This window comes from Apiospora kogelbergensis (assembly GCF_038363985.1).
Source record: "Apiospora kogelbergensis strain CBS 113332 chromosome Unknown utg000007l_segment0_segment0, whole genome shotgun sequence".
Taxonomy (NCBI): Eukaryota; Fungi; Ascomycota; class Sordariomycetes; order Amphisphaeriales; family Apiosporaceae; genus Apiospora; species Apiospora kogelbergensis.
The window spans coordinates 1,948,427-1,969,863 of NW_027117424.1; the positions used below are offsets into that span (position 1 = coordinate 1,948,427).

The 21,437-nt window shown below is 52.2% G+C and overlaps 7 protein-coding genes across 7 annotated transcripts; 5 read left to right on the forward strand and 2 right to left on the reverse strand.

Annotated features, from left to right (window-relative positions):
- Positions 1 to 918: 918 nt before the first annotated feature.
- PG998_010962 (regulatory subunit of cyclin-dependent kinase) lies at positions 919 to 1,467 on the forward strand (the record flags this gene model as incomplete). The annotated part of the gene is made up of 4 exons (XM_066877778.1): positions 919 to 1,028; positions 1,083 to 1,227; positions 1,305 to 1,363; positions 1,437 to 1,467. The coding sequence occupies 4 exons, from the start codon at positions 919 to 921 to the stop codon at positions 1,465 to 1,467; spliced, it is 345 nt and encodes a 114-aa protein (XP_066726832.1).
- Positions 1,468 to 3,443: 1,976 nt separating this feature from the next.
- Positions 3,444 to 5,416, forward strand: PG998_010963 (endoplasmic reticulum oxidoreductin-1; the record flags this gene model as incomplete). Its single annotated transcript, XM_066877779.1, has 3 exons — positions 3,444 to 3,548; positions 3,686 to 5,253; positions 5,311 to 5,416. The coding sequence occupies 3 exons, from the start codon at positions 3,444 to 3,446 to the stop codon at positions 5,414 to 5,416; spliced, it is 1,779 nt and encodes a 592-aa protein (XP_066726833.1).
- A 327-nt stretch (positions 5,417 to 5,743) lies between these two features.
- PG998_010964 (uncharacterized protein) lies at positions 5,744 to 6,898 on the reverse strand (the record flags this gene model as incomplete). Its single annotated transcript, XM_066877780.1, has 1 exon — positions 5,744 to 6,898. The coding sequence occupies one exon, from the start codon at positions 6,896 to 6,898 to the stop codon at positions 5,744 to 5,746; it is 1,155 nt and encodes a 384-aa protein (XP_066726834.1).
- A 1,991-nt stretch (positions 6,899 to 8,889) lies between these two features.
- Positions 8,890 to 9,812, forward strand: PG998_010965 (uncharacterized protein; the record flags this gene model as incomplete). The annotated part of the gene is given in 3 exon segments (XM_066877781.1): positions 8,890 to 9,263; positions 9,275 to 9,356; positions 9,501 to 9,812. The coding sequence occupies 3 exon segments, from the start codon at positions 8,890 to 8,892 to the stop codon at positions 9,810 to 9,812; spliced, it is 768 nt and encodes a 255-aa protein (XP_066726835.1).
- Positions 9,813 to 11,627: 1,815 nt separating this feature from the next.
- PG998_010966 (uncharacterized protein) lies at positions 11,628 to 12,494 on the forward strand (the record flags this gene model as incomplete). The annotated part of the gene is made up of 1 exon (XM_066877782.1): positions 11,628 to 12,494. One exon carries the CDS (start codon positions 11,628 to 11,630, stop codon positions 12,492 to 12,494), a length of 867 nt encoding a protein of 288 aa, XP_066726836.1.
- A 1,664-nt stretch (positions 12,495 to 14,158) lies between these two features.
- Positions 14,159 to 15,181, reverse strand: PG998_010967 (uncharacterized protein; the record flags this gene model as incomplete). The annotated part of the gene is made up of 1 exon (XM_066877783.1): positions 14,159 to 15,181. One exon carries the CDS (start codon positions 15,179 to 15,181, stop codon positions 14,159 to 14,161), a length of 1,023 nt encoding a protein of 340 aa, XP_066726837.1.
- A 3,962-nt stretch (positions 15,182 to 19,143) lies between these two features.
- On the forward strand, positions 19,144 to 20,875 carry PG998_010968 (Serine/threonine-protein phosphatase PP-Z; the record flags this gene model as incomplete). Its single annotated transcript, XM_066877784.1, has 3 exons — positions 19,144 to 20,565; positions 20,623 to 20,775; positions 20,846 to 20,875. 3 exons carry the CDS (start codon positions 19,144 to 19,146, stop codon positions 20,873 to 20,875), a joined length of 1,605 nt encoding a protein of 534 aa, XP_066726838.1.
- Positions 20,876 to 21,437: the final 562 nt, after the last annotated feature.

Here is a 21,437-nt window from a genome sequence, read left to right on the forward strand (position 1 = left end):
CTACTTCCGCTCAATGGCAGGAAATGTATGTACCTTAAGATATGCCGTGCTTCTATTCCGATCTGGTATGCACGCTGGGCATTTAAAGGGAGACCTGGCTGGGAGGTATGTTCCCAGAATCACGACGCACAATATGTATGTAGATTAACCAGCTGCCCCAGGATGATGTATGTGCTGACTGGTGAATGCACCACTGCAAATGCAGCATGTGGCTGCTAGGCTGCTTGCTACAGACCTTCATGCACAGGAACCCCACGGCTGGAATTGACTTAGATGGCTAGTGCGTGCTCCCAATGTTTACTTCTCAGTTGGGGAATGGGCTAGCGAGAGGCTGCAGAAATAAATCGGACAACATGAGTTTACTACTACTACATCAACTAGCTTCTTTTAATCTTGAATAATTATAATATATAATAGGGAATTTATATAGATTGTTTCATTTGAACTGTCCATACCTTTTTCACTCTCGAATTACAGTCCAAAGGGTGAATGCAGTGGTGTTATGTAATTGGAATAACGTAGTAGCATGTCAATGGATTAATGGGTAGTAAAGGTTCAGGTTATCCCGTTTATTCCGCGACCTCTTAGCCAGTCAAATCACCCCGCCCACACTCGCACCCTCAACTACTACAATGGCCTAACCTAGGAGGATTGACCGTACTTCGTACTTCCCATTTTTGAGCGGAAACACCACCCGGAAACACCACCAACACGTTTACCTGTTCCCTCCTTCCTTCTTTCTTTGTTTATACGAGCAAAAGCAAACCCTCCGCGCCCCTTCGGATATTTGTTGTATGTTTCAGGCCATCACCGTTGGTCTATAAGGCCGCTCGCTGTGGCAGCTTCCCAGTCTGCGCCAGTTATTAAGCACCATCTCCGACCCTTTCTGTCCCACGCGACAACAACCTGAGAATCAAGATGCCGATGGATATCGACACAAGCCGCCGCAACAAGGTCCCTCGGCCTCTCAGCGACAACGAGCGGGCGCGACTTGAGGAATTCATTGACTCGATCCATTACTCTGCTCGGTAAGGCTTTTACAAACAGTACAGCGCCATCGGTTGCTAACAAGGCTTTTCCAGCTACTCGGACAGCGAGTACGAGTATCGACACGTCCAGCTCCCCAAGGCCATGCTAAAGGCCATCCCAAAGGATTACCACGATGCGTCGCACGGGACATTAAAGCTGTTGTGGGAGGACGAATGGCGCGCCATCGGTATCACTCAGGTATGCCACTTCGCTGGAACGCGTCTCTCGGGGCGCCGACGTGGCGCAGACTCGGCTAACATGCAGCGCACGCACAGAGCTTGGGATGGGAACACTATGAGGTCCATGAACCAGAGCCTCACATTTTGCTCTTCAAGTAAGTCGGCCGGCGACACTGTCCAGTCTATCGTATCATGTCCTTTGCTAACGAGGTGGGATTTTCCCCTTAGGCGACCGCTCAATTACCAACCTCCCCAGTGATCCACTCACTGCGACATGACCACCCCCGCCGCGGCTACTCTACTGGGCATCTCTCCTCCTCTCTGTACTCTAATTAGAGCCGACACTGCATAGCGACATTTGCATTTTTATGGTGTAATGGATCGAGACGATTTGCGGCTGTTCTTTCACCAAGCTCTTCCGACGCCGTTTTCACGACAGGTTCCTCGCTTCAACCGCTGCTCAGTATAGATATAAATACTATACCTGAACCGACCTTCGATGGATAGCTGACGGGGTCCGCGGCGATATATCGACATGGTCCATCTGATTGACAGGACAAAGGAAGTAATCGTTCACCTAGGTCCGATACCAGGCGTATTTGCGGCAAGAGGGCCTCTCGGAGTTAAGATGGACCTGGACCTGCTCGACTCGAGTTGGTTGGCGTTCAAGGCGAGGATATTTGGAATGGACGCCTCGGGAAAAGGTGGTTTTTTTATTATTATTACTTTTGGCCGTCCCTTGATGGAGGGGTCTGTTGATCGTTGATGCTGCCCCACCTCGCATCCCATCCTGGATCGGTTCTGGACAAGGCGGTACCAACACACCGGCTCACCTGCACCCCCAAGAGACAAGGCGTACATCCTCACCGAGACACCAGCTACAGCTCTTCGGCACATCGGTTTCCACACCTCAGTAACTTGCGCTTGGTTTAATGCTAGAGGTCTATAGCAATCTGAATGGAACGGTTGCGCAATAAGTCGCCAAACAATACGTCTGTGGGAAATGGTATTGGTCATCTTGGCAGCCAAGACTACAGATTTCATAGTATTGGCACATCATCTTGACACGTCGTGGCCGGAGTGTAGTGTATTCTGGTACGGAAATGGCCGGCAGCATGTGGCCTTGTGAGCATGGTTCGTTCTATTTGACCCCATTACATAGAAGCCGGGCAATATTCGAAGCAAACGGAGAAATAAGACAAGACCATATGTTTGCTTAGTTACTGAGCTTAACACATGGATGGTTCGGATACTAACCTGGGGGATAAGTGACGTACTCACAGATGATATGTACCTAATATACTCCATGTTACATATGTAGTAAGACCCGGGGTACTAAGGTGCTGCCCAGATTTATACTCAAAACAAAAAGGCCAGATACTATTTAAAGCATCCAGCTAGCCAATGGCAAAGCGGTCCAGTTATGTAAAGGGATGGAGATACGGTATGTACAGCAATGCCAGATGGGTCCTGGCTGATATGATCAATGGATGTTGCCAATGGAAGCAAGCAAGCCGCAAGCAACCAGGGGCCTCCATGACTGGCTCAGGAGAGGTAGCCAATCTATTGCCTCCCGTAATACGGCACTTGTCGCTTGTCTTTTTGGTTTGCCTCCCGCAAAGAGTAGATCGGGCCATGAATCGAACCATGTCATCCAATGACGACGGATCCCGCTACTTGATGATATTGTCCCTCTCAGTCTCTCCCAATCCTTTGTCCGTCCTGGGGCTTGGTAAGCCGGTGAAGGCAAAAGAACACGATTCACTTCCCCGTCCCAGGCCAGGCAAGTACCCACGTAGTATTGTTGTAGATCTTTCTTTTAATAACCATTGATTCATTGACGTTCAATTTAAACCGCTTGTCACCCGCCCTTCAACTCTCGTCCGCATACTTTCCTACGTACAGACACGCCAAACCCACCTCGTCCGACTCCGATTAAGCTTGTTTCGGGCTCGGAGACAGCTTGCGATCGCATGCGTTTGCCTGTTTAGTCGTCCATTCGCTACCAACGTTTTGGCCAACCTGTCAACTGGCCAACTCGAGCCTGGGATCCATATACCGCCTCCTTGGCTTGGAAACCCGTTTCACCCGTCGTTACAGCCGAATTCCAGATTGGGACCCTACCTCACTTACCACCGTCACTGGCAGCTTCCGAAAAGGCCAGCATCCGGCTTCCGCATACCCTATACACACACACATATAGTACCTAGCTATTTCCCGGATCGACTGCCCGCCATGAGGCCGGCTGCGAAGCATTTCTATCTGTCCTTGTTCTCGCTGTGGGGTGCGCCAGTCCAGTGCAAACCTTCCTCCAGTATAGCTCAAGATGACAGTTGCGCAGTATGTCGCACTTGATTTCTTCCACGTTTATATACCTTCTCTTGGCTAGCTGCCTGGCCGCAGCTGCGTCTGCTGTCGCAGAAACGCCGCCTCTCCGTCATCATGGGGCCCCAACCTCTAACAGAAATTCGCTGCAGATCTCCCCGAAGACCATCGTGTCTGATGCGTGCGCCTCGTACTCCACGCTCGATGCGCTCAACCAGAAAGTGAAACCCGCCGTCGATGCGCTCACACAAAAAACCGACTTCTTCTCCCACTACCGCCTCAACCTATTCAACAAGCATTGTCCTTTCTGGAACGATGAGGATGCCATGTGTGGCAACATCGCTTGCGCCGTAGCTACACTCGATAATGAGGAGGACATACCCGAGATATGGCGGGCGAGTGAGTTGGGCAAACTGGAAGGCCCATTGGCGAAGCACCCCGGCAAGAAGCTGCAAAAAGAACGGCCACAACGGCCACTACAGGGACTCTTGGGCGAGAATGTGGGCGAGAGCTGTGTGGTAGAATACGACGACGAATGCGACGAACGAGACTATTGCGTTCCCGAAGATGAGAGTGCGACCGCCAAGGGCGACTACGTCTCTCTGGTTCAGAACCCGGAGCGTTTCACGGGTTACCAAGGAGACAGTGCCAAAATGGTGTGGGATGCTATATATCGGGAGAACTGTTTCCAGAAGTCTTCTTTCCCACACTCGGCTTCGCTCGGTATGACCTCAGCTCCCAAGGGCCCAGCAGCTCACGATTTCCGAGCCGTCTTGCAGGATGCTGGTCGCCAGCAGATGCTGGAGCAGCAATTCAATACTCAGGTTCAAGCACCGGGCCCGGCGGGGCTCGAATTCGAAGACGAGTGCCTTGAGAAGCGAGTGTTCTATCGCGTCGTCTCGGGCATGCACACCAGCATCTCGGCTCACATCTGTTGGGAATTCCTCAACCAGACAACGGGCGAGTGGCAACCCAACCTTCAATGCTACTATCACCGCCTACATACCCACCCAGAACGCCTCTCCAACCTGTACTTCAACTATGCTCTGCTCACGCGTGCCATTGCCAAACTTGGCCCTCATATCCAGGATTATACGTATTGCACGGGCGACCGGGACCAAGATGCCGACACCAAGGCGAAAGTCCTCGCAGTCACGCAAGGCGCCGCGAGTGTTCCCGAGATCTTTGACGAAAGCCTTATGTTCAAGAACGGCGAAGGTCCCTCGTTGAAGGAGGACTTCCGAAACCGCTTCCGCAACGTGAGCCGCATTATGGACTGTGTCGGGTGCGATAAGTGCCGCTTATGGGGAAAGCTGCAAACCGCAGGTTACGGCACTGCCCTCAAGGTTCTGTTTGAATCCGATAACGAGAGCAAGGAAGTTCCCGTTCTGAAGCGCACGGAGCTGGTGGCCCTATTCAACACTTACTCGCGACTCAGTAATTCCATGGCACACGTCAGGTATTTCAGAGGGCTCCTGGATGGCGAAGAGAAGGAGAAGAGTGCTATCCCCGATCGGGCCAAGAAGCCACACGCGGTAGGTACTGGTACTGGACCTGTAGAGCCCTTGGACCATGAAGACGACGAATGGGCTGGCAGCGATGAATCTGGCGAGGAGTCACAAGAGGAGTCGGTCCGCGACGAAGTCTACGAGGAATTCATGAATGTCTACAGGGCGTTCAAATTTGTCATTCGGGGCTGGGTCAGCTTTCCCCGGAACTTGTAAGTCATTTACCCATTCAAGATGAGCAGTGATTGTAAACTAATGGCGGATGGCAGGTACTACATCGTTCTTGAGGAGGCGAACCGTCTCTGGGAGTACTATATCGGCCTGCCGGTGACTCCGAGACTTTGGAGTTTCCAAAGACAAGCTGACGAACTGTAGAGAAGCCTGTATGCTGATACCAAAAGACTGTTATCCTGTAACTATGGACTGCATGCATGCCTTGCGAGTGGCAACCGGAGTTTTCAGCATTTAAAGACTTGAATTCATTATCGCATTCCTCTTACAACGGATCTTGGCGTTTTTGGGTAGAACATTCTTACAATGGTCAGGGATGACCGAAATATATTAAGACAGATAGATACATGTAAAATGGCATGTCCATAGAAGGGCATACACATACTCCACACTTAGGATCATAGAGAATGCTCAAAACAATTGGTCTTATCTCAACCTACTTTTCATCAGGAACAGGCGTGTTTGCACAACCTATAAGCCAAAGAGGCCTTTGGTGCCTGCCTCGGGCAACGCGATGTGCGTAACCACATTTCCGATCTTGGCCTTGATCCCATCTACCCGAACCCGCATGTCTCGAACCCTATCGCGATACGGTTCATTTCCTGCCTCGAAAACCTGCCGGGTGACATCAATCAACTCGGGACTAAGCGGTTCGAATGACCAGGCGACAGAGATGTGGAACGCATCGCCCACGTCCATCGTCGTCACCTTACTTCCACTACTGTTGTCAGTCCCTAGCCTTTCTGACCCCTCCTTTTTGTTGTCATCGCCGCGACCGCTCGCAAAGGCATACAGAGCCGGCTGGCCGAACGACTGGGCGACTCCGTTGCAGCGCCGCAGCAGCTGCGTCAGTTCGCGGTTCTTCTCCTGTTTCTCCCCCGGTGACCTTTCGGCATCCGCGTCCGGCGCGACTGGCTCGACCCGCAGCACCAAGAAGGAACGTGCCGACTCCGCGGTCCGGTGCCACTCCAGCCCTGTCGGCCGCAGCGAGAACACCGGAACCCCCGCTCCGTGGGCCAGGGCCGCGCGCACGGCGTCCAAGAACGCGTCCTTGTTCCCTGTCGTCAGGGACAGGGGGCGCGACAGGCTGATGTGCAGCGGGAGCGGCGCGCCGAGGTCCGAGGTCAGGAACGTCTTCAGGAAGTCAGGGGCTACCGAAGTGGAGGTGGCAGCCGCGGAAGAAAGCTTGCTCAGGAGGCCGGCTAGAGTCTCATACTCTGTCGTACTTATGGCGCCTGCCACCGCCGCCGCAGTGGTCAACGTTGTGGCCGGATGCCATTCCACATAGAGATGCGACGGCCAGTGGCCCACAACGTGCGGGTTCTGCCGCTTGCGGCCCTGGTGCAGGGCCGGGTCGTCGCGGGTACTGACCCGAACGGTAGAGGCGTAGAGGTCGTGGAAGGCGCTGGGGAGCGGGGGTAGGGCTGATGGTGATGATGATGATCCTTTGGGTGGTGGTATGGCTGGCAGGGCGGTGTCTTTTACGGCCCTCTGGTTTCTGTTCCGAGTACTAGTCGTGGCGGTGGACGGCGAGGAGGTTTGTAGTTTACGCTTTTTGGCCTCGGGTTCGGCATTGGAGATGGCTGCATCCGAATCAGAGGATGAGTAGTCTACTAACAAAGCCATGGCCCGTTAAGGTTGATGGGCTCCAATCCTGCCAGACGAGGTCCAGCTACTAAGAATTACTAAGGCGCTATAACATGGCAATCCTCCGAGTATGGAAAATCTGGCTGAGACGAATGGGTCGAAGTCCAGAAAGGTGGCTTGCATGGCGCCCGTTGGCCCCTGCTTGGAGCTGTCAGGCACATGTTCCAGGCCCACATTGTAAGCATGGCCACTATAATCCGTAGGGCTGGCTTGCTGGGGTGCTGTGTATGCAGATCCGGAAGAAGAAGAGCATATCAGATATCAGATGAACCTGCCGGCCTCGCCGTGTGACACAGCACATATCATGCAACAGTAACAATGTCCCTGTGTGCCAGCCAATGTGCCGGTGTCAAGTGCTGCTCACGGTGCTGCTCACGTGTATGTATCTAGCTCGTGAACCAAACTTCGGCTCGTTCATGACGAAGCACCGGGGCATAATGCCCGGTTTGCAATATCAGATCTCAGGTATATGGTGTAGAATGTATGGAAGCCTGAAGCCATCCGTCAACGTCAACGCCAACGCGGGGTGAAGGACCAGTAAACGAGCGAAGTAGCAGGCGCACACGGGCAATCACATAGAAAATACCAGAGGTCTCTCAATAAAAACAATCGCGTTGCCAATTGTTTTGAGCTGGCTTACGATCTTCCCTGGGTTTTTTGTTTGGGGCTTTCGCGTGAAAGACCTTTGGCTAGAAACCCAGATGGGAAACCAGATCAACAATTGTGCGGTACCTTGCAGATCATCCCTCAGATTGCCAATTTTCTGTCATCGTCTTTGATCGAGCATTGAACTGGCAGACCCGTATACCGACGTTGTATACTAGCAACGTCGGCGGCTTCACTTTGGTCAGTATCGTCGCTGCCGCTTGTCGCCCAGCTTTCATACCGGGTCGATCTTGCTGCGTCTTCGGTTTCCAAACATCACAACCCTTCCAACCCATTTTTTCTTGCAGTATTGCCCTTCAACCAGATGGCCTCGCACAAGAAAAAAGACAGCGACAATAGTGCGCTTGGCGGTTCTGGTGGCCGGGGTAGTTATCAAAGCATCGCCGATGATGCTGATGACGATGCTGTCGGTGATAACAGACGAGGGGCCGCCCCCGATCCCACCCCCAAAAGACGAAGAAGCCGGGAGTGTTCCGTCGACTCAGTCGATCTCTGCGAAAAGCCTTTAATGACGAGGAAAAGAACGACCCTGAACTTCGGATCGTGAAAGCCCGCGAAACTCGATGGAAGGCCAAGGTACGTGAGCATTTCCTTTTTTAAAACCTTTTCTTTTCTTTTCTTGCATGTCTCCTGCTTCGTTCGTTTTCTTCCGATCTGTCTGCATCTTGTCCCCGCTAGCCTCCGCCCGCTCCCACTAGTTGGCGGCCGTTGTGTCTAATTGGGTCGACGTCATTGTCGCAGAGTGGAAGTCCCCCAGCTATTCCACCCACCACCAGCTGTCACATTGCCATTTACTGGACATTGATGTCCCACAAGGGACCCTTACCCGCACACTACGTCACGGTGGGCCATCGTCGATGATGTGCCGAACCGTCCCTGCTTCCGTTTATCGTTTTACATCATACCCCTAGCCAGCCACCCACTCCCACCTGCAGATTGCAGACAGCTACGAAGGGACGCGTGTGCCTTGCAGCAGCGACCTCTGGCTGCTCGTTGAGGGAAATGATGTAGGCTTACATATGACATGCAACTAGGCTGAGCAAGAACTGAACGGGCTCACTGAACCCGACAATATTAATTTCCTCGGTGCCCCCAATGGTGAACGTTCTTTGCTTCCATACACAGACTACACCAGCAACGCCTCCTTGCACAGCAAGAAGCCCGCCGAACTGAAGCGTGCCGAACCGGACCTTCCAACTATTAGCAGCCAGCCACAGGCCAATCCTACCCGCACCCAGAGCTTGAGCCAGCCAACTTCACGCACACACAGCTCACGTGCACGCCCAACTCGACGATCAAACACAATGACCACCAGTCTGGGCCGAAGCGCCTCTCTCAGCCAGCGATTTCCTGGCGACATGTCCCATCGCCCTCTCGACCAGATCAAGAGAGAGACTAAGGCCGCCAACAGGGGCCACCATCTTAGAAAGACGACTCTGCCTCGTGCTGACCCTATTGACTCTCTCGATAACATCCTGGGGCATTCTTACCATCACGAAGGTCCATTTGATGCAACCTTGGCCTCGCGCAATGCGAACAAGAAGTATGCACCAATCGAAGCCGTGAAGACGACCAATGAGGAGGCTTTGAAGGCCACGCCCAAAGAGCTCGTGCAAGACTCACTGACAAAGCATGTTCCTCTGCAAGGCACTGCCAACATCCCTCGGGGGCGACTGATGTAAGCGGCAGACGGATGAGTTATGAGGAAGGCACAGATTTGCAACGGGATCCGATGGCTAGTGGTGGTCCATCCCGCCGCTACGAGGATATTGTAAGTTGGCAGCTGTCCCATCGCACCAGTACATATTGGAACCACAACTATGAAATTCCTTCCATACCAGAAGATGATGAGCCCAGCACAGCCAACATCACGGCTACTTCACAGTCACAACCACAAACTAACGTGTCCTCCCAGGACTATCATCCCGATGACGTGAAGGGCAAAGGCGAGGCGTTCACCATCGAGAGAGCCTTCAAACACGGCAAGTCCCCAAGCACGGATGAAACTGGTGTCTACGAGATGCAGCCGACAGGCAGCTCGAAGTCGTCTCCCAGCAAAAACGGGGATGTGATGGTCCGTCAGCGCAGTCGCAGCTCGAGTTTTGGCGAGGGCACCTCCAGCTCAGCTGCCCGGGCTACATCCAGCAGCTCGCCCGGCAAGCGCATTACCACTGGCCTGAAAAAGCGCATCGGAAGCATCCGTCGCAAAGCTGGTCGTGATGCATAGGGTCGTGATGCATAGTGTCGTTGTACTCACAGCCCCACCAACGCCAACGGTGGATTCATTCCCATATAAGCTTACTTAGACGGCCGACGAATGACGAGTGGCCAAATGCTATTGACTTGGGGCGATGATTGATCGAGAGGAGGCAGGGATATGTTAATACGGTGCGAATGACTTTGGAGAGGGAGGAGGGCTGGCAGTAGACAGATACCCATGAAGCAAGGAATTACGAGATTACAATAAACACGTGGCTAAGATGTCCAGGTGCCCAGGTGACATGTGTTACGCCGTGTTCAAGCCTCACCAGCTCCCAAGACTAAACCAACCCGTAGTTGATTAGGCATAGACTGGGGGCTGGCAGGCGGTAGATCGAAAAGAAAGTACCGCTAATTCGATAGAATCGAGGCGTTCTTAAGAATTTATAAAGAGAGTTGTAACTAACTTCACGGTGCCCTCTTCCCTATCCACCGCCTGGCTGGCATGTCTGTCTTATTACTAAGGACACACGAATACTAGAAGTATTTCCATATCAGCATGGTCTATCCATGGTCGAGTCCGAATCAGCCTTGCTGTCAACCTCGGGCCTGCCTGGCCTTGCAAGCAGTTGACCGATACTACCCCACCTTCGGGACTGAAGCTACATAGATCCCAGTATGTACACTGAATCAACCTGCCCAGCCCCCAGCGGGTTGATAGGTTCGAGTGCAATTGCATCGACAACCTGGGAGGGTGAAGGAGTCCGAATGCCATCTGCGAACAATGTAAAGCTGGCCGTATCCGGTCGCCTTTTTCCCGCTCACCTCCTCCTATCTATCCCACCCCCACCCCACCTCATCCATCGCATCACATCGCATCACATCGCATCGCATCTCATCACCAGGAAGCAACCTGTTCCCTGTCGCCGGGCGGCTATTTTGTTTCTATATCTAGCCCAGGACCTGGGAAGCGTAAATACCCTTGTGCATTCGGTCGGTACCTGGCAATTGAAAGGAAAGGCATGATCAATCTACTGTGCTAGCCCCATTTCATTCAATACAGTTGCATTACCCAATCCACTCTGTCTACCTCCACAAACCAACGCCGACCCAGGGTCCCTTTCCTTGAGCTTCATAACCGGCCTTCGTACGGGACGTTCCCCATGTCTGAATCTACTCCTGCTACTGTTACTGCTACTGCTCCTGCCACTGCTACAAGCGCTCCAGACGGACTCCTGCCCAGGCACCAGCAGTTCGAGCAGCAGCTGACACAGCCGCCTCGTGTGGGGCTCACCTTCTCACCTCAACGACCAAGAGCCATCGTCAGGCGACTAACGAAGCGCTAGCAGCTGATGATAGCACACCTATTCCAGGTCAGGAGAAAACCACCGGCTTCATGTGTTTTCCCATTTCAAGGTGATTGCGCTCGCTTCCCTACATTGTAATTAATCCCCCCCCTCCCCGGCATCTGTCACCCACCCACAGCCTCAATCCAGGCTCATTGAACGAACCCTGCCTCTTCTCCTTGAATGCGCCGCTTCTTTGTTGCTATATAGAGAAAGACTTGCGCACATCTGTGAGCTTGTTTGGGGGTTTGCCGGAACTTTATCCCTTTGTTGTTTGTCTCACCGGGATATCGCCTTTCACATGCTGAGTGTGCGACTTAATTGACATAATTCTTACTTGAAACCGACCTGACAGAATTTCTTCTATAAAACATAGCATGCCGTTCTCCTGGTTTAGGAAACGGGATGAGCCAAAAACCGCGCCTGCATCTTCTTCAATGGAAACGCCATCGTCACATCAGCCACCAACTTCCAGCTACCCCAAAGACAGCAACGCCATGGGGAATGATGCAGTAAATTTGGAACTGTACCAGCAGGAATGGCGCAAAGGGGTCAATGAGGGGTCTTTCAAGGGAAAGCAGGCGGAGATTGAGAAGCAGTTTCTCGAGTTCTGGGAAGACGCCAGCGCAAAGGAAGACGTAAATGCTTATCTCGGGAATGACCTAGAGCACGCCTATTCCACAAGAGACAAAGGGGTAAAGCCCAAGACCCCTTTCACAAACTTCAACAAAAACAACCCAGAAAAGATACTCGCTGCAGGCCGAGATGTCATCATCGTTGGTAATCATGCGTCCTTTGACATAGCTCAGTATCCTGAACACGGCGCGAGTGCTGGCATGTCCATGATCCACCTTCTGGGTCTGACCACAGAGTCGGTCTATAACGGAGTCTCCCTAACCGACTCCAACGTCGGTGTTATAGACAAGATTATCAGACTCTTTGGGTCGAATTGGCCCAAAGCGGACTTTAAGGAGAAGGTGTTACAGCACCAACTTGATGCCATAAACCGCGTGTGGGGGAAGGCCCTGGAGGATGCGAAGGAGGCAAGCACAGAGGCGGCGAGGGAGGAAGCCAAGGCCGTGGCACATCGGGGCCACGAGCTCGCTTTGGAACACTACAAGGAGCTGGAGTGGAAGATTAACGACCTCGAGGTTGCCGACTTCGAATTTGGCCTGCACCTGTATCCAGATCACAGCATCCCTCACTTTCACATGCACATTATTGCCATGCGGAAGGGGATGCGGAATTGGTCGACCTCGCAGCACGACGAGAAGACGAAGGACGCAGGTGAGGTCCGTGACTTCATACGAAACCATTATTCATCCGAGGAAGCCAGGAAAACACAGAGCAGCTATCGCCACTAATGAACACGACCGAATTCTTCTTTTCCCAGTAGATGTAACGAATGCATAGCTTTGTGGCTTTTTTAGCACATCTTAAGCGAGGGTGGCCACCATATCGGCTGTTGCTGATGTTGGCTCAAGATGTAACTCTTTGATTATATGAATGACCTGTCTGTAGATTACCAACAGCACACCATCAGACCCGCTAACGAGAATCAAGACTCGCCCAACAACTTATAAACAGCCAAAAGAGCAAAGGAGGTTACTTAGAGCCCTTCGATCTCCGGAAAGCCTTTCTTCCACCTATAACTACAGTACTTTTGCCAACGAAGCAGATGAAACCCGCTGTGAAAGACTGCCCTCCTTGAGGACCTTGACTGTATCCCGAGATCAACACTGCATGTTTCCAGTAATGACTCCTTTGTCCTGGAAATATGTTGTTATCATGATGCGACCCCCCTGAAGGGCATACGCCTCATACATTCCTTTCTCCCCTCATCCCATAGGCAACTCTCCTCCCAAGATCCCTTCCTGATCCCGAAAAGCTGTCCACATTTTTTTAGCATGATGACCTCGACTGATACTGCCATCAGTGTTGGCTACCGATGCTTTCTTTGTTCCCGCGAGCCTGGGCAGGCTTTCAAGCGATGGTGGGTGTAGGGCCTCGTCGTAAAGCCTGACATCTCTCCAGGTCATCCGCATGGTGGAAGACTCTTTGTCCATGCTATATGTTGGACATACCACGTACCGCGATGGAAGGATGTATAATTTTCAACTCAAGAGTCATGGCCTTGATGCCCTGGTTCCGAGACTTCGATAACGGCGCGGCAGGACCGACTAATACAGCATACATACACAGGACACCTAATCGTAATTTTCAGAATGGGTGAAAGAAAGCAAGACAAAAGTGAAGGTACAGGCAAAGGTCTAGAGAAGTATAACAATACCAAGATGTATTGAAATATGGAGCGATTTTCATCACGAGGTGCGCGACGGTCGAATCTGGGCTACCTGGCATTACCTATTAAACAAGTATCTCCAGCATCTCCTTACGATCTGTCTACATGGATGACTGGAATCTTCGAACCAAAGACGCTATCATCGAAGAGCCCAACGGGCGTGTCGAGGCAGGAACCCCAAATCAACAATGGCCGTCCACGCATGTCAGCTAATCAAATTGGCCTCATTACTTTGCTGACCTACCACCAAGCTTGACCTTCACAGCCGGTAGTCTACTCGCGCCCACCTCAGGCAATTCTTGCTCACCATTTCCCACTGGTGCGAGCAAAATTCCAGCTGCCACTCGATACGCAAGGCGTACGCCTATAGTACGCATATCGAGTTTGTTCCCTTGTGATATAGTTATAGAGCGGCTGTAGCTTGTGAATCGTTCATCTCGACACGTAGAGGTAGACGTGGATAGATATTGGTATATGATCAGATTTAGATTGTATTTGACATTTTAATCTATTATGTCAAACAGGGTATAGTATTACTTCCCCCTCCCAGCCTGCATCCAAATCGAATGCTAAGCCGTTCCTCTAATACCTCCTCGTCATACCCAAGCCAAAACGCCGAAGAAATGTACACGTGATTTCGTTAAGATTTGTTCCATCCGGCGAATCGTAAGATCGGCCTTATTCCTGTCTCGAGACGTACTAAAACACTGGTCCAGTTTTTGCCTCTTAGTGAGCGGGTCTATAGGGCTCGTAAGCCATGTCGTGGTGACGGATACCGCCCGACTGGTGGGGCGGCATGCCGTACGGCTGCTGGGGTTGGCCGTAGCTGCCGCGGTTGTCGTGGAGGGGCGCGTAGCTGCCGTTGGGGATGAACTTCTCCTGGTCGCTGCCGGAGCGGCGGTGCGAGCGGGAGCGGCTCTCGGGCTTGCAGCAGCAGATGGTGAAGACCCAGAACATACTGGCGGCGAGCGCAAAGGCGGCGCCCAACCAGGTGACGGCGAGGAAGGACGTGTTGACGTTGCCTTTAACTCCATACCACTTGGCCGTGGCCTCGACGGCGCCGACGACCACAACAGACATGGCAGTCATCAGTGCGGCGTAGGCGCAGACGGCGAGCGACGCGATACCCGCGATGACCCAGGTCAGGCAGCTCACGGCGCGCGAGCACGATGTGAAGAGGGCGAAGAAGAGCTCGACACCCAGAGCGATCATGGCGATGACGTAGACGATCTCGGTCCACTTGGTTACAGACTTGAAAGCGTTAAGCGAGCTGACGAGCTCCTTGGGAAGCTCGACCTTGACGCCGGCAGCAGTTCCGACCGTCGTCAGCGTGGACGTGTTCAGGTACGTCTCAGCCCAGTCAAACTGGGCCTTGGTGCAGTTGCGCTTGTCATTTTGGCCGGTCCGGCAGTAGCCCCAGAGGTTGATGTCGTACAGGTCGGCGAGGCCGAGGTCGGCGGCGGTGATGTTGTTGCTCAAGAGGGCGGCCGGGTCAACGCCGGCAGGCGCGGCCTGGTCCTTGGTGAGTTGGTGGACGGTGGCGTCCACATCACGGCTGCTCTTCTGGGCTTTGTCTAATAGATTCTTCGCCGTTACCGGATTGATGGATAAGCCGGTTGTGTTGACTCGGAAGAGGTAGAGGTCTGTGGATGTGACGCCGGTGAGGCCGGCGATCAACAAACAGATGATGCTAGCGACTACCAGTAAAAACGGTAGCGCCACGCAGAAGACTCTTCCTACGCTGACCATGGTTAAGCTGCTGTCGCTACTTGATGGTTTAGGTGTGGGTCGATCGGATGTGGTTGCAGGTGGTGGTGATGATGTAATACCGCCAGAATACCCTGAGCGAGCGAGCGAGTGTGGGCTGGTTGGGGGTGTATTCGTCAAAAGTCGTCGTTCGAAACGAATGTAGACAGGAAATACAAGAGTAGAATAGTAGAATGGAAGAGAGCAGAGAGCAGAGGGCAACGCAGAAGTCCAAAGCAAGAGGATGGGAGGTTTATTAATCCCGAGCGAAAACAAGACGGCGAGTTACAGTTACACGCACGCACAACGCACACACGCGCACACACGTACACTCGCAGTCACCGGCTACTTCATCGTCCCTCTTTCGTTTCGTGATAAGCGTGGCGCAGTGCCTGTTTGTCTTCCTGCCTGCCCACATTTGCCCACCTCAGCCTGGATGTGGATGACTTGGCAGTGTTTAGCCTATCGAAACGTCACCTCGGGGGTTGCGCACACAGCCCCCTCCCATAAGCAAGCCAATAGCCAAGTGCCCAACAGTGTGGCATCCCCCAGCAGGACCCCCAGCAGGACCCCCAGCAGAATCCCCCAGCCCAGAACCAGCCCAGCCTGTGACGAGGGTTTTCTGGAGAACCTGAGGCGATCGTAGTATGCTGCGCAGGGTAAACCCAGTCCGCCGTCCATCCTTCCAGCCTTCGTTCCCTACTGCTTACCACACTCACTTATCCTAGCTGCATGCTGATTTTTTTTCGTCCTACTAGCCCGGTGTCCGGATGATGGTGAAACCCTCGGTTCGGGCCAAATAGAAGAAAAACAAGCACATTTATTCACTCCATCATTGGGCTCTATGTTTGTTTGACAATTGGGTGCGAGCACTTCCTCGCTCCTCAGCAAATGTGACTGCATGACGTCTGTTTGGGAGGTGCGGGAAGATCGGTTAGGTAATACGCAGCACGTTGCAAGTCGTCGTTGCTAGGGCGGCATAGAAGCAGAAGAGGGATCAGCTCTTGGTGGGGGTGTGTCGGGAAAAAAAAGAAAGAAGAAAAAAAAATGAAAACAAATCCACCCCAACGTGAGAGAACATGCAAGAATAACGCCTTGAGTTTCTCCTCTGCCATATGTATGTCTTTGTTGGATAAATGCTCGTACGAGAGTTGTAAAGAGTAGGTTCATCGGCGAAGCAAGAAGTGCGAGCATCAAGCATCCTGCGCGTGTACCTAGACACCTTTCACCTTTTCCCCCTTCCCTTGGACTAATACCAGGGATCAGGGGCCTTGGGACCAGGCGTGAGAAAAGCTGGTGGCGTTCCATGGCGGCGGCGGTGGGAGAAGAGATGGCTGGGATGTTACGCGGCTTCCACATCAGCGGGGAAACTGGCGCAGTCAGCAAGGCTCACTCTCAGCTCAACGGAGCAGTAGCACGGAGCAGGGAACATCCGATGAACGTGCATTCGAACAAGAAGATATGGGCTTCCTTCCTGGCATTGAACAATACGGGATAGAAAGTTCAGCCATAAGGTAGTCTGTGTTTTATCGGAAAGGCGTCATGACTAGAATGCACAGACGGGCAGCAAGACGGGGGCCCAATTTGGGGATAAAACAAACCCGCCTCCATCTAAAAATAGCTGGCCCCTCTTATAGGGATGGCTATGATATCTACATACACAAATGTATTCTATATACAAATGTATTCTATATCTCTAACCCCATGTATGGAAACAGTTGCCATCATGGGCTTTATAGTTGAGACAGCGAGGCGCAATACGTGATTCGCTATGCGGTTGGTATTGCTTAGGCAATACAGCCGCTCCATTGTGTCCCATCATACAGCAACCTAAGTACGTAATAATAGTCCGTTGTGAGACGAAATCAAAAGAATGGCATTCGGCGCATGGGCTATATAAGCATATTGATGGGGAGCCGATTGAATTATATCTAGCTTGCAGTGTCATATATCTAACCGGGTCGTCCCGCTTCCTACAATCAATTATGACAATCCCGGTGGCATTTGGGGAAAATAGGTGAATCACATGGACATGTTGTATGCTGCATACATGCAAGACCCCTTGACTGTGGCGCCGCGTGACTACAGTCAATATGTATAGAAAGTATTATGCGTGAGGCAGCTTGAGCCTTTTATGTAAGGCAACATGTACTCTGCAGCGAAGACGCATACAGTATCCCATGCACCACCACGTTCAGCAGGGCCGCACGTGGTTCTGTCCGTTACCCAAGGAATGGGCCGGCCACCTAGCGCCTAGCAACAGCAAGACATGTTGTTGTGTTGCTATTGGAGGTGACGGGAGGTGCCGACTTCGTGACCCAGGATTGGCCGAATGAGAGAAAACCAGCACTGACAACATCAAATACGATATCGCTGAAGTCTAGGTCGTCGGTATTGCTGCCCATTGAGAGAGGAAGAGACCAGTCGGATCACTTCCTCTTATGGATCGGATGTAGAGGAGTCAGAAATGGCCGGTCTCGACTTTCTGGCAGTTTTCCAGTTGTTTCCTCTTCCCCAACGTGACTCGGTGAAGACAGAGTTCGCTGCTGGGGAGGCTCAACCGACCCGCCAGTAACATCCACATGGGTGGGACATTTTCGATATTTTCTCCAGTCAGTCCAAGTCTGGACTGCATCAGGCATGAACGGGGACGGTTTGACAGCACTATGGAAGTGAAGCCCGACTGCTAACTAGGGGGTCGCATTCAATGACTACCATCGTCTTCCGTGCCCTGGTACGAGTGCCGTTGTTCATCAAGTGACAACCGATACTATGTAGATAATATGTTCTGTAAGTGGTGAATGATCGACATTCATTGCCGTTGCCAATGGATACTTCTTCTTATTGTTGGTTCAACCCCGTCGGAGTAGTAATCGTTTCGAGGGGCCCGCGACGAACGGCGATAAAGACGAAGACAGCGACGACAAACCCCGGTGCATGTCATACATGGTGCGGCGAAACCAATAGCCTTGGATCTTGGCGCTCACCACATACTGCATGCCGTAGCAACCAACTTCCAGCTTATCGGGCTCGGAGACTTGGCTGCCACATCTCGCCATACGGGAGCCCGCCGCCAACACCAAACCAACCAACTATCGCCATCACTGCTGTTGCTGCTGTCGCTTCTTCATCGTGGCTCTTGGCGCTGCGCCCGACTCACCAGAGGATTCTCCTCCCTTTGTTTCATCACTAATCAAATCCCTCTTCTTGCTCTTCTCTATCGACGGGAAATCGACCCAGCACCGCCACGCCACTTCAAAGATATGCTCCTGCCACCTGCTCCTTCTGTCTTCCCCGCATTTCCTCTAGGACCAGACTAGATGCGACTAAAGTTGGCTAGGTAGTTATATAGAAATAAATTAGATATAGCTTTAAAATATAAAACTCTTATATTTAAAAGTTATATTTATATTAAAGAATAGAAATGAATATTACATTAATTATAATAAATAATAGTATTTTTTAGGATTTTTCTTTAATATAATTAAGCGATAATAAATATATTAAGATAAAAAGTTCTAGCTTATATTATTAGCTAAGTCTAGTTTATTTCTTTGCCCGCAAGGCTAAAGCCAACCCGATCTTTACTGTTGTATTTGGTATTTGGCGGGAACCCGTACTTTCCCACACCACACTACCCACCCATCGTCATAGCCTTTTCGGTCACGCCTTCCTAACCACCGAATCACCACCACCGATGCTTCCACTGTATCAATCGAATATCCCACCAGAGTAATCACGGCGTCCCGACTTCCTTCCATCATTACCTTCGCCCTCGAACGGCTCTTCCATCCTCCCTAACCCGACCTGCAACCCTCTCCGACTCTTGCAACAATCTCGTCGAGTCACCCCGACGTCGGGTAGCGGTCGGCTGTGATAGCCTCGGTGGACCACGAAGGAAGCGTACCTCTGGCCTCCTACATACAACACTGTACTCATCAGACGCTCGGGCACCACACCATACTATGGGAAACCAGACCTCCAAAGAAGGGGGCTCCTCCAAGGGCAGTGGCCCTGGAGACAACCTGCAATCATATCCCAGTTTTAGCAGATCCGACACCAAAGACTCCACCCGCTCATTTCGCTCCTTACGGTCCAAGATTCCAGGAGGCGGGAAAACGGACAGTCCCAGGAACTCGACCTTGTTATCCAACGGCGATGCCGCTGCGGCTGTTGAGAAGTCGGACGCCGCGTCCGTCAAGTCTGGGCGAAGCGCCAAATCTGGCATCTCGAGGGTTAGTCGCCAGGATTCCACCATTGCTCCAGACTCTCCCGAGTCGCCCCAGTCGCCAGATGGCCTCATGTCTCCTCTCGACGACACTCAACCGCCGCCATCTCCCATCCATTCCACTTCCATGAAGGCAGGTCACGCCGATATCACCGCTGCTCAAGCTAGCGGGGAAGTCGACCACGTGTCAGACCAACCTCCGACAGGCGGCGTCAACCCGGGCTCCCAAATCCCCGGCAAACCTGGCCAGTCCATCTTGGTCAGGAGGGACAGCGCGGGCGCAAACATTCCGAATACCTCTGTTGAAGGGAAACCGGAAGAAGGGACACCTGGTGGAGTCGCCATGGGGGACATCAAAGACATTGATCTGGACGATTTCATCAAGCGACTTCTGGATGCTGCGTACGCTGGAAAGGTCACCAAGGGCGTGTGTCTCAAGAACGCCGAGATCGTTGCAATCTGCCAACGGGCCAGAGAGTGTTTTCTCACACAGCCAGCTCTCCTCGAATTGGACGCCCCGGTGAAGATTGTGGGAGACGTCCATGGACAATACACAGACCTCATCCGCATGTTCGAGATGTGCGGATTCCCGCCCAACGCCAACTTCTTATTTCTTGGCGACTACGTCGATCGCGGCAAACAGTCGCTCGAGACAATACTTCTCCTACTCTGCTACAAGCTCAAATACCCCGAAAACTTCTTTCTACTCCGGGGAAACCACGAATGTGCCAATGTCACCAGAGTCTACGGATTCTACGACGAGTGCAAACGCCGCTGCAACGTGAAAATCTGGAAGACCTTTATCGACTGCTTCAACACTTTGCCGATCGCGGCTATTGTTGCGGGAAAAATATTCTGTGTGCATGGCGGTCTGTCACCAGCTCTTAGTCATATGGACGATATTCGTAACATTGCACGGCCCACGGACGTCCCTGACTATGGCCTCCTCAATGACCTCTTATGGTCTGACCCGGCAGATATGGAACAAGATTGGGAAGCCAATGAGCGTGGTGTCAGCTACTGTTTTGGAAAGAAGGTCATCACTGACTTCCTGGCTACACACGACTTCGACCTAGTCTGTCGAGCCCATATGGTGGTTGAGGACGGCTACGAATTCTTCAACGACAGAGTCCTTGTTACTGTTTTCAGTGCGCCAAACGTAAGTTTTCATGGTACCATAACCACGTGGAGGTGCAACGCTGATAGTGCAATGTAGTATTGTGGTGAGTTTGACAATTGGGGGGCCGTCATGTCCGTGTCGTCCGAGCTCCTATGCAGCTTCGAGCTCCTCAAGCCACTTGACTCCTCTGCCCTGAAGAGCCACATTAAGAAGGGAAGGAACAAGCGTAACACAATGTTGAACAGCCCTGTAAGTTTAACGCCCCAACGACGTGTTGCACCGCCATGGCAAGAACCTTTGGACTGACCTGATTATCCAGCCCGCAAACGTATACCCCCAGAGCGTATAGAATAAGCTCAATGATAGACGAGCTATATCAGATGTGTACTGATTCGAAATAACGAATATCCACGGCCTTGTCTATGAGCTTGGCCCAACCACCCCACTTGTGTACGGATCCGGACATTCTTTGAAATAGGAGAGCACAGTCAGTCCCGAGTAGATCAGAGGCATCATGTCTCGTGATGCATCCGGTGAACAGGGGTGGCGCCAGACGATCTTTAGCCGAGTTGGATCTACGGCAAATTACGAGTGCACCGCAGCGAACAGTTCGGGCATGGACGTAAAAATCCATGCCCAATAGCGAGGATGGAGACCTGGAACGGCCTTTCCTCACTTTGCCCTAAAGTCCTGTCGGTAGAGAATGGGCATGCTTTCCACACGCGCATACACATACAGAGGTACAATGCAGTTTAAAAGAAACGTGGTCCTGCATTTGCACTTCTAGGGTGCATATTCGGCGGTACGATCCATCCACAGAGCGAGCAAGGGGGAGGGTTTCTTTTTGGAAGGGACGGTTGGCAGGCAAACGCAAATGCTCAAAGGGATCATCTAAGCCACATGGGTTACGA